This window comes from Hippopotamus amphibius, chromosome 5 (genome assembly GCF_030028045.1).
Source record: "Hippopotamus amphibius kiboko isolate mHipAmp2 chromosome 5, mHipAmp2.hap2, whole genome shotgun sequence".
In the NCBI taxonomy this organism is placed as follows: Eukaryota; Metazoa; Chordata; class Mammalia; order Artiodactyla; family Hippopotamidae; genus Hippopotamus; species Hippopotamus amphibius.
Genome location: NC_080190.1, coordinates 67690327 through 67704504, shown reverse-complemented (window position 1 = coordinate 67704504; position 14178 = coordinate 67690327). Strand labels below are relative to the sequence as shown.

General features: G+C 37.4%; 1 protein-coding gene and 1 long non-coding RNA gene across 4 annotated transcripts in view; one reads left to right on the top strand and one right to left on the bottom strand.

Moving 5' to 3' along the window:
* Positions 1–14178, top strand: part of MYPN (myopalladin) — an 85854-nt gene that overhangs the window by 38543 nt on the left and 33133 nt on the right. For all 3 annotated transcript variants that reach the window (XM_057736528.1, XM_057736527.1, XM_057736529.1), the window contains 4 exons: positions 3135–3276; positions 5020–5043; positions 7925–8041; positions 8525–8897. In XM_057736528.1, coding sequence (XP_057592511.1) covers positions 3135–3276; positions 5020–5043; positions 7925–8041; positions 8525–8897 — 656 coding nt within the window. The remainder of the gene's footprint in view (positions 1–3134; positions 3277–5019; positions 5044–7924; positions 8042–8524; positions 8898–14178) is intronic.
* Positions 1–14178, bottom strand: part of LOC130854002 (uncharacterized) — a 77846-nt gene that overhangs the window by 35710 nt on the left and 27958 nt on the right. The gene's annotated exons all lie outside the window — the stretch shown is intronic.

Below are 14178 nucleotides of genomic sequence, written 5' to 3'. Positions count from 1 at the left end.
CTACTAAGCAGGAACTGTGTCCTTTCAACTCACATTTACAGCACCTGGCACAGTGCTTGGCGCAGAACAGGCACATAGTAATACTTATTCTCTGGTGAATCACTTCCATTTCAGCTAAGAAGGAATTACTGCTTTCATCACTTTGTGGTTTCAGAGTGTCATTAGGAGGAATAGAGGGAAAAAAAATCCAATATCAAATGGCCGTGGAAGACATGCTTCTCAAGTCTCTGTGTTATCAAGTCACCCTACGAAGAATGTCTTCCTGGACCATCAGTATGGTGATGACACGCAAGACAGATTTGCACTTTGGATACTGTTTACCTCAGGAGGCTGTAGACTTTTCATTATAGGGACTTAAATTCAGATCCATAATTCCTAGTTAAGACTAACTTAATCTTTCCTAGTTGGGGAATGTTTCATGTCTTATTTGTCTTCAGTGAAGTCAAGATAAATATGATCGAGTCTTGCGCAATGTGCCACTAGTAACAACCTAAGACCTACTGCTATGTTGAACATGGCCCCATCTAAACTATGTTCAAATGGTGTAACTGGTTTGGACCAGATGTGTAGTCTCTCATGAGACTTTTGAAGAAAAGCACAGTTTTTAGCAATAACAACTATCATTGTCCTTCAGACCGTAACCTTCAACAGCCTTTGCTAACTGGCTTGTAAGATGACCCCCCGGCCACTCCTTTACTGAGTATTGATGATGTGTCACATTGGAATGAGCTTCCATCTCATCTCGCAGTCCCTTAGCTGGCATATTCTATAACTATAGTATCACAAGTATCTGGCTGGACTCTCCAATATAACACAGGTCTTGGTCTTCAATTTCAAGTGACTAATTACAACCAACTAATTTTGGTCTCAACTGCGAGTAACATATACTCTCAAGGAGGTCCTTTTGCAAGCAGGACCTTGGTGTAAACTCTGCAGATTGAGAATTGGTTCATATATCTGAACCTCAAGCCATGTCAGAATGTATAGACTGACCTCATTCTGCTTTCACCCATTTTTTAAATGTGCCATATTTTATGTATTCAATCTCTTCTGCCACCACCACTTTTTTTTGTTTGATTGTTTGCCTTGGTTTTCTAATCTGTTTGTTTCAAGAAGGAAGGAAACTCCATTACGTATGAATCCCAGGGAGATGTCTGACTGCCACTGAAGTTTTCAATGGGCCCCCAAACTACCACCTTAGCACAGAATTTGCTCACATGTCAGGGTGGAGCTGCATATTCACCAGCTTGCCAGGAGCACCCAAGACTCATTTACATTCCCTGCTTACTGAGAACATCCCATTCTTTTCACTAGAAGCTATTGTTTTGGGGTAGACAGGAATAACCAGGTTTTTAATCAAATAGTTCTTCATTACTTCAGAAACCACACTGTGCAAATCACATCCTGAATTCCTGCAGCAAATCTGGGAACGCAAAAAAAGGACAAAATATTAACTTTGAACTACAGCACCCCCTGGCTGTCACAGTATCAACTTACACACCCTTCTGAGGTAAACATCTCCTACTACAGCTGAAGCCACGTGGTTAAACCCACCCTAGTAATCCTAAGACAAATGCCATAAACACGATAGGTCCAAGCACAAAATATCATATATTGTTAGGAGCTGTAAACAATCACAAAATATTTATAAGAGTAAATGACAAAAGCTGAGACTTCCTAGGTGGCGCAGTGGTTAAGAATCCGCCTACCAATGCAGAGGACACAGGTTCGATCCCTGCTCCAGGAAGATCCCACGTGCTGTGGAGTAACTAAGCCTGTGCGCCACAACTATTGAGCCTGTGCTCTAGAGCCCATAAGCCACAACTATTGAGCCCATGTGCCGCAACTACTGAAGCCTGTGTGTCTAGAGCCTGTGATCCACAACAAGAGAAGCCACTGCAATGAGGAGCCCACGCAACACAATGAAGAGTAGCCCTCCCCTCTCTCAGCAACTAGAGAAAGCCTGCGTGCAGTAACAAAGACCCAACACAGCCAATAAATAAATAAATAAGTTTATTAAAAAAAAAAAAAGGTAAATGACAAAATCAAAAAAGCCACTGGCCTTCCCCTTCTCCAAAGCAAGACTCAATGTTTCCTAAACACAGACTGCAAAATTGTAATAGCAGGAAAGCCTTGCAGCATTTGTTACTAATAGAACTTGTAGAAGAAGTTAATCATAACTTTTCCATGTTTTTAATCTTTAGGCCTATATTCAAAATAAAAGTGTGCCCAAACATATGCCAAAGGAGCATTTCATAATCAAATGAAGTACCAACTACACAAATGAATGTGTGACTTTAGGCTCACAAATCATGATGAGTGAAAGACAAGTTGTGAAAGGAAAAGGAGTTCCATTCTCCCATAGAACCTATTATAGAATATACTGATATTTTACAATGGAAAGTGATTTTTGCAAACTTTTTAGGGGGGAGTGTGGAAGAGCATTTAACGATGCCTTCAGCAAATTATGATATATTTTACCATGACCTAAGACTCCACATGTGACTATGATCTTATAGAGATTGTCATTGTTTATATCCCTTAACAGACAATGAGGCTATACTGTAAAAGAACACATAAGGAAAAGAAAATAGCAAAACAAACATCAATTTCCAGGACTACAGAAAGTAGGCAAGGCAAAGCCAAGAAAACTGTCACTTACTTGGGCCATAGAGATATTCCACCTTGTGGAACAGTCCTGTGTGGAAAAATACATTACTCCCATACTGAATACACCTAGTAGATACTCACTGCAGATTTCTTAAATTGTTATTATTTCTGAAAACCAAACTCTACTTGGGCATTTTCTTAAAGGAAGCAGAATTACTTTACTAAAAATTAGTATTTTTGCAAACTCTCAAAATGTTTTGCCTAGTATTCAATAATTTGTCAGGCACTGCAACAGAAAGAAAAAGGAAGAAGATAGTGAGGAAAAAGCTTCCTATGGGCTCAGATGATTCTATCTTCAAAAACAGATTTAATGTACATCCACAGAATTGAAGCTGCTGGAAATGTACAGGATCTGGAGAAAAATCCAAAAATGGAGGCAATGGTATCTTTTTCGAAATTCAGCACTGGAATTGGATTCCAAAAATATATATTTTTTGGTTCTAACAATATTCTTCTCATTACAGATGTTACAAAATTTATCAGCCTCTGAGGGTCAGCTAGTTGTCTTTGAATGCAGAGTAAAAGGAGCTCCATCTCCTAAAGTTGAGTGGTATAGAGAAGGGACCTTGATAGAAGACTCTCCAGATTTTAGAATTTTACAGAAAAGTAAGTTGATGCTTTAAAATTATTTTTCTGATAATTTTTATAAATTTATTGTATACATTTATTTTTATAACTTTTAACAACTAGTTAAAATGTAATAAAAAGAATAAAATAAAAATCACTTATAACTCCACCAAACTAAACCCTATTAATATTTTGGTGTATATTCTCCAAAAATTTTTCCATGCACTTTTTTTTTTAAATAAAGATAATTTTTTTGGTAAACTGACTTTTTTCACTCAACATTTCATGAACACTTTTCCATATTAATACAGATCTTCTTAAATTGACATAATTTCATATATGACTAATCTCCTATTATTGAAAATATAGATTGTCCACAAATGTTTACTATTATAAACTATATTTCAGTGTGTTAACAGAGAAGATCTTCATGAATATCTATGCATAAATCTGCGTACTAGAATTGCTGCAGTAAATTCACATTTTTTTAGGATTTTAATATAAATTACCAAAATGCCATCCAAAAAGGTTGAACTAAATTTAGGATGATTATATAATTGATCATCTAACCTGGGACACCTGGGAGAGTAAAAGAGGGTGCTATTAATCATTACACATGGATCCCAGGAATCAACCAGATCTGTCCCAGCCGAACCGGCCACACGCTGTTTCAGCTACGTTCTACTACAACCAGCTATGTGGAATTTCTTTTGTCTTATACCTTCACCAACAATGGGTTTTAAACATTTTTTTAATCTTCACTAATTTTATAGGCCCCAAATGGGAAAACTTGTTTTAATCTGCACTTCACTAATGAGATGTGGAAAGGAACCTTTTTTTTTCCTATTTATTGGGTCTTTTAATTTATTTTAAAATTACCTATTCATATCTTTTGCTCATTGTTTACTGGGGTTCAATTCTTTTTATTGTAAGAATTACTTACATATCCAAGTGGTTAATTCTTCTTTTCTTGTCATGCTGTGCTTTCACCTTGACCCATTTCAGTCATAAAATATGTTGAAATTTATTTTTTTTGGTTAATTTGTTTCTGCCTATCACAAAATAGAATAGATATATGAATCAAACTACTATCAGGTTTAACAGCAGTAGAACAATAATGATATATTCTGAATACCATTTAAGTTGAGGGGAAAAACTTCCACTAGTTCTATCAGTGTAGAAGAATGTAACTGAATTCAACAACTATTCTGAGTGCCTGAAATTCCATAAATATTAGTTGAGCACCTGTTTTCAGTACCAAGTGGGCACTTTTAGGAATGCCAAAGAATTTTAAGATAAAGAACCACTTTTGAGGAACCTATCATCTCTCCTGAGGCTCTTAATATTAGCCACTTTAGGGCAGGAGGTATACCCTACATTATATCAGGATATGAGAGCCCAAAGCCAAGAATGATCTCTCAGTCTTCACAGACTTTTTCAGGTTAGGCTGAATGGGTACAATAAAAGTAAGTCATCCTGAATCCCAGATAATTCAGTAAACTTTTCCTCACCTAAGGTTTACAGGTCCCAAGAGGAACCCAGGTGTGTCCCAAGATACAGCCACATCATTTAGTTAGCAGATCTCTTACTGCCCTTCTGTGACAACGATCCTGTCCCTGTCAAGGTCATTGGTGCTTAGGTCATTTTACTTAACATTTACAGATTAGCCTTGTCAAATTACTCATAAGTATGCAAAAGACAATTCTATAGGAAACTTCTGATAAAAATATCACCTCTCAGTAAAATAAATGCTCAGAATGTTTTTATTTCTTTTTCTTTTAGAACCTCGATCCATGGCAGAGCCAGGTAAAGGTCATTTTCACTTTAATTTCATTTGTATGAGATCTGTGACTTGAAATATGTAATAAAGCATATTGAAATTACACTAGTGTCAACAAAAAAAAGTTTTAGAAAGAAAACTGAAGCCAACTGTGCCTACAACTGTAAGAGAAGGAAAGAAGCACGTGCAAGTTTAGAATATATATTCAGTACCTAATGCGAATGCAGTTAGTTCTGGGTTGTTGAGGAATGTTTCTTAGGAATATTTTCCTTCTTTCACTTCTACTCATGACCTCCTTAAACTGGGCAGAGCAATTTCCAGGATGCTATATCAATTCCAATTCCACAGCTTATGTATCTCAAAAGTTATGCATCAGATTTTGAAATTCACAGAATCAATAAAATGTTTGTGATGTTATTAGATTTGGTTGGGAGGGTATTAAGATGATACGGAAGCTCTTACCTCTAGAAAATACAAGTCACTTACAAACCACAGCATAAACATCTGAATGTCCTCTCTGTGATCACCCTGAAAAATAAGATTGTATTTGTGCCCCTGGGTAAGAATGATTTTTTGGAATTTCATTATTATAATTTTTTCTTCTGAAAACTGAATGAAAAGGCATTCCCAATATAGACACTGAATATCCATGTTGCACAACCCTACACTATGCCCTTAGGGATACAGTAAAGACTCTAGAATTGCTCGTAGTGGAGAAGCATTTTTCCCCCTTGAAAATATTTTTTGGCTTTTAATACTTTCAATCAAAGCAGGCTTTTTCACTAGGCAATCTCATACACAAAATAATTTCAGAGTCACCCAAAAGGGGTCCCCGCCCAAAACAAGCCACAGCTCCATGATCTAAAAATGTCATGTCCAGAGAGTTTTTCTTTCCACCTTGTGTAACGCAAATACCCACTGGAAACAGAATACTTTATCTTATCAGGCAGGTACAGTGTAGTATGAATGAATTTATCAGATCATTTTCCGAATGCAGGTTGCTGAAAGATGAGAGTGCAAATGTTTGGGGAGGGGAACAGAGAGAAAGAAGCATAAGCCTCAGAAAAAGGACAGAGAGGTAGCAAAACCAAACTTTGCCTTTCCATCATTTAGGATTCTTTGGGCAGCAAGTAAAGAAAACCTAACCAAAAGTGGCTTAAGCAACGAGAAAAATGTGTCTTGCTACATAGCAAGATGCCCTAAGAAATAGCAGTCTTGAGATTGGTTAATTTAGCATCTAAGAGATCATCAGGGGCCAACCTTTCTTTTTCCCCCATTCTGTCATCTTCAGAGTATCCTCTTAGACTGGTTCTACTCATATATTCAAGACGGCTGCCACAGTTCTGGGTATTACATGCAGATGACAATGCCCAGAGGCAAAAATAGGGAATAAGGCTCTCTTTTATCCCTTTTAAAAGGCAAGGAAAACTTTCCCGGAAACTCCCCAGGAGAATTTCCATAATATCTTATTGACCAGAGTTGTGTGTCTACCACCTTAGCAAGAATAGAGTTAATTAACATGACTTGTTACCATGACTAACCATGATTCACCACCCAAGGCTGGGAGAGGCCAGCTCGCCTTGAAGCTCATGACCACTCCAAGGAGGGTGGACAAAGCCAGGATTCTATTAATAAGGAGGAAGGACGACAAAGAGTTGTTGAGCAGGTACTCAACACTGTCTGCCATGGTCTCCTGGCCAGTTTTCCTAGAGGTTGTCCAGCTAATTCAATCCAGTTATCATGAAACACTGAGATGCCAAGTTTCTCCTAATACAACTATGCTTTTGTTAATTTTGTTTTTGTTTTTTAAATTAATTTTTATTGGAGTATAGTTGCTTTACAATATCGCATTAGTTTCTATTGTACAGCAAAGTGAATCAGCTATACATATGCATATATCCCCTCTTTTTTTGATTTCCTTCCCATTCATGTCACCACAGAGCATTGAGTCAAGTTCCCTGAGCCCTGCAGTAGGTTCTCATTAGTTATCTGTTTTATACATAGTATCAAATTTTTGGTTTTAATGTCAGGTCTACTGAGTGATAACTGGAGGTTTATGCTACCATCTTATACCTCTCTTCATTAGCTTTCAAGGAATATCTAATTATAATAATTTTAGGCTATAATCATATGATTCTATCTGGGAATTACCTCTGTAGTTATTCAAAGAGTGTTTATGCTGCGTATTGGAGAAGTAATCCATAAGAATTACCATAGTATTACAAAGGAAAAAATGCATTTCACTCTTCCTTCACCCAGAATTTCAAGTTGCTTTATCAGCTAATTACTATTAGCTAACGAAAATATTTATTGTCCAGTTTTAAATTATGGCCCTCATTTAAAATTACCTCACTGCAAAAGTTCCCCATGGAAATAGTAAGAGATCTGGGTTTAAAAATTGTTGTATTAATCCTTTTATTTCACACAGACCTCCTTTTGCTTTAAATCCTTATTTGTTTTTGTGATTTTTAAGCTTATTGTTCCTTGGTCCTATTTTTGAAATCTGGACTGATGACATAAAAACAAATAATCTGCAAATCCATTATATACATTATATTATCATTAAATCCTCTTGTTGATTGCATGGAGTTATTCATTTTACATCCTTTGGCTCATTTAGTCTGCTGATCAGTCAATTCAATCCAATAATTGGACTAATTATTTTCAAATAATTAATATAATCGGCTTCTATTGACTTTTTGTCTAAGAACTTTTATTGAGATACAATTGACATACAATAAACTGCATATATTTAAAGTGTACAATTTGATATTTTTTTCTTATTAGTAATGTATATATGGCAATCCCAACCTCTACTGACTTTTATAGAATCACCATCTAATATCAGAAAATTATGATTCCATTTCCGTAAATAAGTCAGTAACCATTCTGTTTTATTGGCTTTAGAGGAGATCTGTACTTTGGTCATTGCTGAGGTATTTGCGGAAGACTCTGGGTGCTTCACGTGCACCGCAAGCAATAAATACGGCACAGTGTCAAGCATTGCACAGCTAGAAGTAAGAGGTAAGGGCTCTTTCAGTGCCAGAACAGTTTAGTTGATGACTTTGATTATGAGTATGGAGAATGTATATTATCCTTTCTTACTGCTTTTCATACGAAGCTAGCTTGGCTCTCCTAAAATTTTTGGAATTATTGAGAAAAGTGTTCTTGAACAGAATCCAATTTTCAATTTCTCATCACATTTATTACCAGCACCCCAGTTATCCTGCTGTTACTTATTATACTCCCTAAGAAAACATCTCCTCGGTCTTACATAAACTCCTAAAATTCTTTCCAAAATGGTACTTAGATTTTTTAAGGTTTTTTTTTTTTTCCCCTGTATCCTCACCATTCTTTAATGCCTCAGATTATGTTTTCCGTTTTTTGACAAGCATTTCCATGAGCACATTTGCCTGGGTTGGATACATGCCCCAACTCAGGGTTATAATCCTATCTCAGTCTTGTTGAGTAAAGCTAACATCTCAGGTCCTGTTATCATCCTTTCAGGAAATGAAGACCTCAGAAACAACGGGTCTCTTCACTCAGCCAACTCCACCACCAACCTGGCTGTTACTGAGCAACAGCCAACCCTACCCAACCCAGAGCCTCCTTCTGCGGAACAACTCCCTAAACCCAAACTGGAAGGAGTTCTGGTGAACCACAACGAGCCCCGGTCCAGCTCAAGGATCGGGCTCCGTGTGCACTTCAACCTGCCTGAAGATGACAAAGGAAGCGAAGCATCCTCTGAGGGTGGCATGGTGACCACCCACCAGATTAGGCCCAATTCCTTCCAGGAGAGATTCAACGGACAGTCAGCAAAAATCCCTGAGCCTTCCTCACCCGTCAAAGAGCCCCCTCCAGTTCTGGCCAAACCCAAACTGTAAGTAAAAATTAGAATGGATAACTAAGAGTGCCTGTGACCTTCTCTGAGTCTGCCCTTCTTAAAAATGATGGAACTGAAAACGGGAATTATGAAAGGAGAAAACACACATTAAATGCTTTGCAAATCATACATCCTTACTTCAGTGTACTATCATTACCATCCTTACTCTTCATATTCTACTTCCAGGAAATGTTACACGTAAACCAGCCCAAATAGACGTTTGCCTAACATCAGAGGGCTCCAGGTGAAGAACTTCTACACCCTTCTTACAAAGCCCTTTCTCATGTCTAATAATCTTTACAGTCTGAAGTTTCACCCTCCTATTTCCCATTTCTGCTTCAACTTAAGCTTTTGCAGTCATTATAGAAAAGATACGTAGTATTTTTTAGATAGGCTTTGATACGGCCAGATATGCTGTAGTAACCACGGGCTTCATATAAATGTAATGGGTTGAAATTACAAAGGAGGTGAAGCATCCTCTGAGGGTGGCATGGTGACCACCAACCAGAGTCACCTCGGGAGCCTGATGCAGTTGTCACCCAAATCCTTTAGGGAGCTTCCATCAGAGTCATGTTGCAATATTTAATGTGCACCCACAGTAAAGCAAGAGCATAACATGACACTATTATGTTCTGTTTGATCCACACATCAAAGTGATGAAAATTACATGTATAACTACAGAAACCTTTAAATATCAACAATAAAATCTATAGCAATAGCACTCCCATCATATGTTTCTCAGTGCTGACATTCATTGGAAGCAGGTCATGTTGCTTAGTTTTATGTTTTTCTCACGACCACACAAGGTGAAATTCTAGGCATAAAATTGAATGTTACAAAACATGCACTATCTCCGTCCAGAAATATCTCTGTCCCCTCAAAGTTCTGCCTATCACAGGAAATAGGAATCTGCTTAAAGTAAGAAGGGAAGAGGTTATGGTAGGGAAATAAGCAAGAACGGGGAACAAAACACAGCCAGGCCCTGCACAGAGAAGAGGCAGGGAGTTAGGAGCTAGGATCACACACGTGGTCAGTCCAGCCTCTGTCCGCTGCTCACACTCGTCTTGAGCACCTCCTTGTTTCCTCTTTGCATATCCATTCCACTCTTCTCTCTTGGAAGACTCATCAATTCGTATCTGGCCCATCATGGCATGTCCTGTTATGACTTGTGTCAAGTTCCACTGCTAACTAAATCATTCTCAGCAGCTCAGTTCCAAATACCAATTAGCCCAGCCTCGTCAGGTGCAGAGGATTTACGTTTGGAGGGAAGAAGAGTCAAATGGATCAAATCAGCACTGTGTGTGAGGGCAGTGCTCAGAGAAGGGAGTTGTGAGAACAAGTAACCCAAACCATCAACTGCCTCCTTTATAGGGCCTCCTCTTACCCAGGGACTGTTTAGGGGCTATTAGGTATATCAATTAGGATGAGGTTTAGCTTCATGTCGCAGAAGGCACAAAAAGTGAGTTAAACACATGAGGGTTTATTTTTCTCCCAAATAAAGGAGTTAGATGGGCAGTCTGGGGCTGTTATGATGGCTCCATAGTCATTAAGAACTCAGTCTTCGAAAACAGGAGTAAGAGAGCAGGGAAGGCACAGAAAAAAAAAAAAAAAAAAAAAGAACCCAGTCTTCTGCTCTGCAATCTTTAGCCTGGCTTCTTCCCCAAGTCCCCTCATGGTCCAAGACGGCTGATGGTGGTCTAATCATCACAGCTGTATTTCAAGCAGCAGAGAGGGCAAATTGGTTACAGTCCTGATAGTACTCTCTTTCAAGGAGCCTTCTTAGGACATACCCAAAATCACCTGCTTATATCTCATTGGCCAGAACTTAGTTACATGGTATGCTGAGTACAAAGGAAGCTGTGAAGTGTAGTCTTTAGCTGCACCTATTGCCTCCATGAGTAAAATCAAGTTCCTTTACGAAGGGGAGGATTAAGTAGTCAGCCAGCAGTATCTACCACATGAAACTTTCAATGAATATAAAAATTCTTTCTACTAAATTATGTGTGACACCCTCTAAAAATCCAGTCCTCAACACTATGTAATTTTTTAATATTTTTGGCCTTCCTTAAATTTTCACTTAATTGTGACTATAGGTTTGTATTAGTAGAGGTATGAATACGAATACGCATGCTCTTTTCTGCTCCCCCCGCACCCCCTTTGCGAATCCACATGCCTACAAACTTTTCTTATTGGTTTTAACCTATTGGTTTTAATCTCTTAGGTTTTGCATTAAAACATATTGACTCAATAATCTTGAGGATACAAATTTCCTGCTTGTTCCTTCAATTTGCCATTCATACAAAAAATAGAATTCTGTTAGATCTCAAAACTGCAACAGAAAGGGAAGCTGTCATTTTTCAACACTGTATCATCAAAGCCTAGATAATTCAGACTTTAAAATTTTCAACTTGAATATTAAGCTATCTAGAGAAGTGACTCTTCCTCCTGGCTACACTCTAGAATGAAATGTGGAGCTTTTGAAAAATATTTATGCCTTCCATCCCAAATGAATCACAATCTCTCCACGGATTATTTTAACATACAGCCAGGTTGGAAACTACAGGTGTAAAGTTGGAGAACCTGAGTTACAACCCTTTATCACCCCGCCTGGCCCCATACAGACACTCCTCCACAGCCAGGAGAAAAAAGAAGAATTAACATTTAAAGTGAGTAAAATGTCAGAGACTAAAATCAGAACGTACTGTGGAAGCCTATGCTTTGGGGACAAGTGTTTCTTTAGAGCAGTGGTTCTCAGTCCTGGACACAGGCAAGAGTCACTTAGAGCCTTGCTATTCAAAGCAACTGGCATCACCTGGGAGCTTGATAGAACTATGGACTCTCGTGCGCCTCTCAAGACCTGCCGAGTCAGAAACTCTGGGAGTGGGGCCTGGAAATCCGTTTTAACAAGCCCTCCAGAGGATTCTGAGGCTCACTAAAGTTTAAGAACTGACCCACATTTAAAAAGATAATAATAACTATGTCTGGATCCTTTCCCAGGCCAACTGACTCTCTGGCCAGTGGTGCCTAAATCAGTGAGGTTTGTCTGTCTTTTATGCTCTCTGTGTGACCTAATGTGCAACAAGCATGGTTACCACTGCTAAAACCACAGCTAAAAGCTGACTGCAGAGACACATTTACCCAGAATTAGTTATCCTCATCAGCGACATGCTGGCAAATGTTTTAACTACTCACAGAAGCAGGGAAGCCTTGATTTGCAGCATTTGCCAATTTCCTCCCACCACAGCTGATTTCACAGTCTGCTCTCCAGAGCCATCTAGAGCTGGCTGCAGCACACACTGTCCCAAATTGTTGACAAAATTGCTTTCAAAAGTATTTGATACAGTAGCTCAAGTTGTTCTGTTGAGTTTGTCATTAAGCCTTGACATTTTATCTCCACCATTTAAAATCCCTAAGAAATTCTTTTGTATTTTGGAAACTACAACAAGAAAATACTTATAATTATGAAACTCTAATTTTCATTCTTAAAAATCTTGAAATTGATATTTGTAGTTTAGAAACTGACAAATACAATAGCCACCATTTACTGATCACTTATACAATTTAGGTGATTTATCTATCAATTCTCACAACAGCACGAAGAGATATTACTTACTCCTGTTTTACTTATGAAGAAACCAGGCTCAGAAAAAATCTAGGAACCACCCAAAACCACACATAAAATCAGTGGCAGAGCCAAGATTAGGACCTAAGTCTATCTGTCTGCAGAGGCCACATTCTTGAGCATCACACTTAAGCTAAGTTGTGGCAAAAGAGAAGATATTTTTCAGGTAACCCAGGAGAGTTGATAATCTACAGAAAGAAAGCTTGGGTATAAACCTGATTTCTGAAATCCTCACAGAAACAAGAAATGAACAGCTGAACTTACAGCAATTTATAATAGGCTGTTATTTTGAATCAGAGAGGTTGCTCAGGGTTTTGTATGCTTTGTAATTAACCTTTCCTTCTTTTATTCTTTCATTGCACTTTGTACCTTTATTATTAAATAGTGAGTTCCATATGTTATCTGTAAATAACCACTGGTTAAAAAAATAATAATAATAACCACTGGTTATTTGTGTTACATGCATATATTATAAGGTTTTTGAGCCCTGAAGAGCTCATACTATCCTAGACATATTTGTTTCTCCTACAGTACCTAGCAAAGTAAACATATAGAAGATTCAATAAAAGTTTGTTGAATACTGGAATTGACACCTTGCCCTGATGTAATGAATAAGCAAATTGAAACAGCTGTTTTAAAGCCCTTCTGAAATAAGGTAGAGTTTAATAAAATTTGGAGAAAAAAAACACAAAAACCCTGTCAAACAAAAAGAGACATTATTCTCAAATGAATTCTTCCAGAATCCTAATCAAAATGATTTGATGCTGTATCTCATATATCATTATGTCTAAGGTTTGTGACCTTTTACAATCCAATATACCACATTCAATGATAAGAGCTAACATGCTGTTTAAAGTCTTAAAGTTAAAAGCTGGTCCTTAGTTTTCATTCAATGGGAGCTAAAGGAAAATAAGAATCAATCAATACCAAATGACTTCCTGGCCCCTTTTTTTTCATCCTTTACGCTATAGTAATCACAGAATGAGACCTGCCAAATATGAGATCCATTAAAAATTTAAAGGTTTTATATTTTCATGCCACTGGGAAAGTAAACACCAGCAGAAACAATGTTAATTGTATACATTTTTCTAAGGATAATCTAACAAAGATATTGCTGCTTCTCTTGATTGCTGAATCTTTCATCTATGATGGAATGAAAAGATTTAATTAATTTTAATTATATTACTTTGTTCTCTCAGCTTAAATACTTACTTCTAAAAGGTAAGAAGAAAGTTACTGTGCCAAGTGGCTATACTTCTAAATTCTTAGTTTAACCCAAGACAAGAGTTTTCACAGTTGAACAAAGGATTGCATAGTATGTAGCATTTGAAAGCAGGAATGAAAGTAAAGATAGGTCTCTACTTCGTGAAGTTACTTCTCCATATATTTTTCATCAGAAATGTTAATGAAGGGAAGGGAAAAGGTCTTAAACTCCAAGAATTTTTTTAAAAATCAAGACTATATTCAATATCCTGTGATAAACCATAATGGAAAAGAATATTTTAAAAAAAGAGTGTCTATATGTATATAACAGTCACTCTGCTGTACAGTAGATTGGCACAACATTGTAAATCAACTGTACTTCAGTTAAAAACAATTTTTTTTAAATCAAAGTTTGGAGAACCTTCTGGCTCAACTTTATTGCTGTTGGTGTTG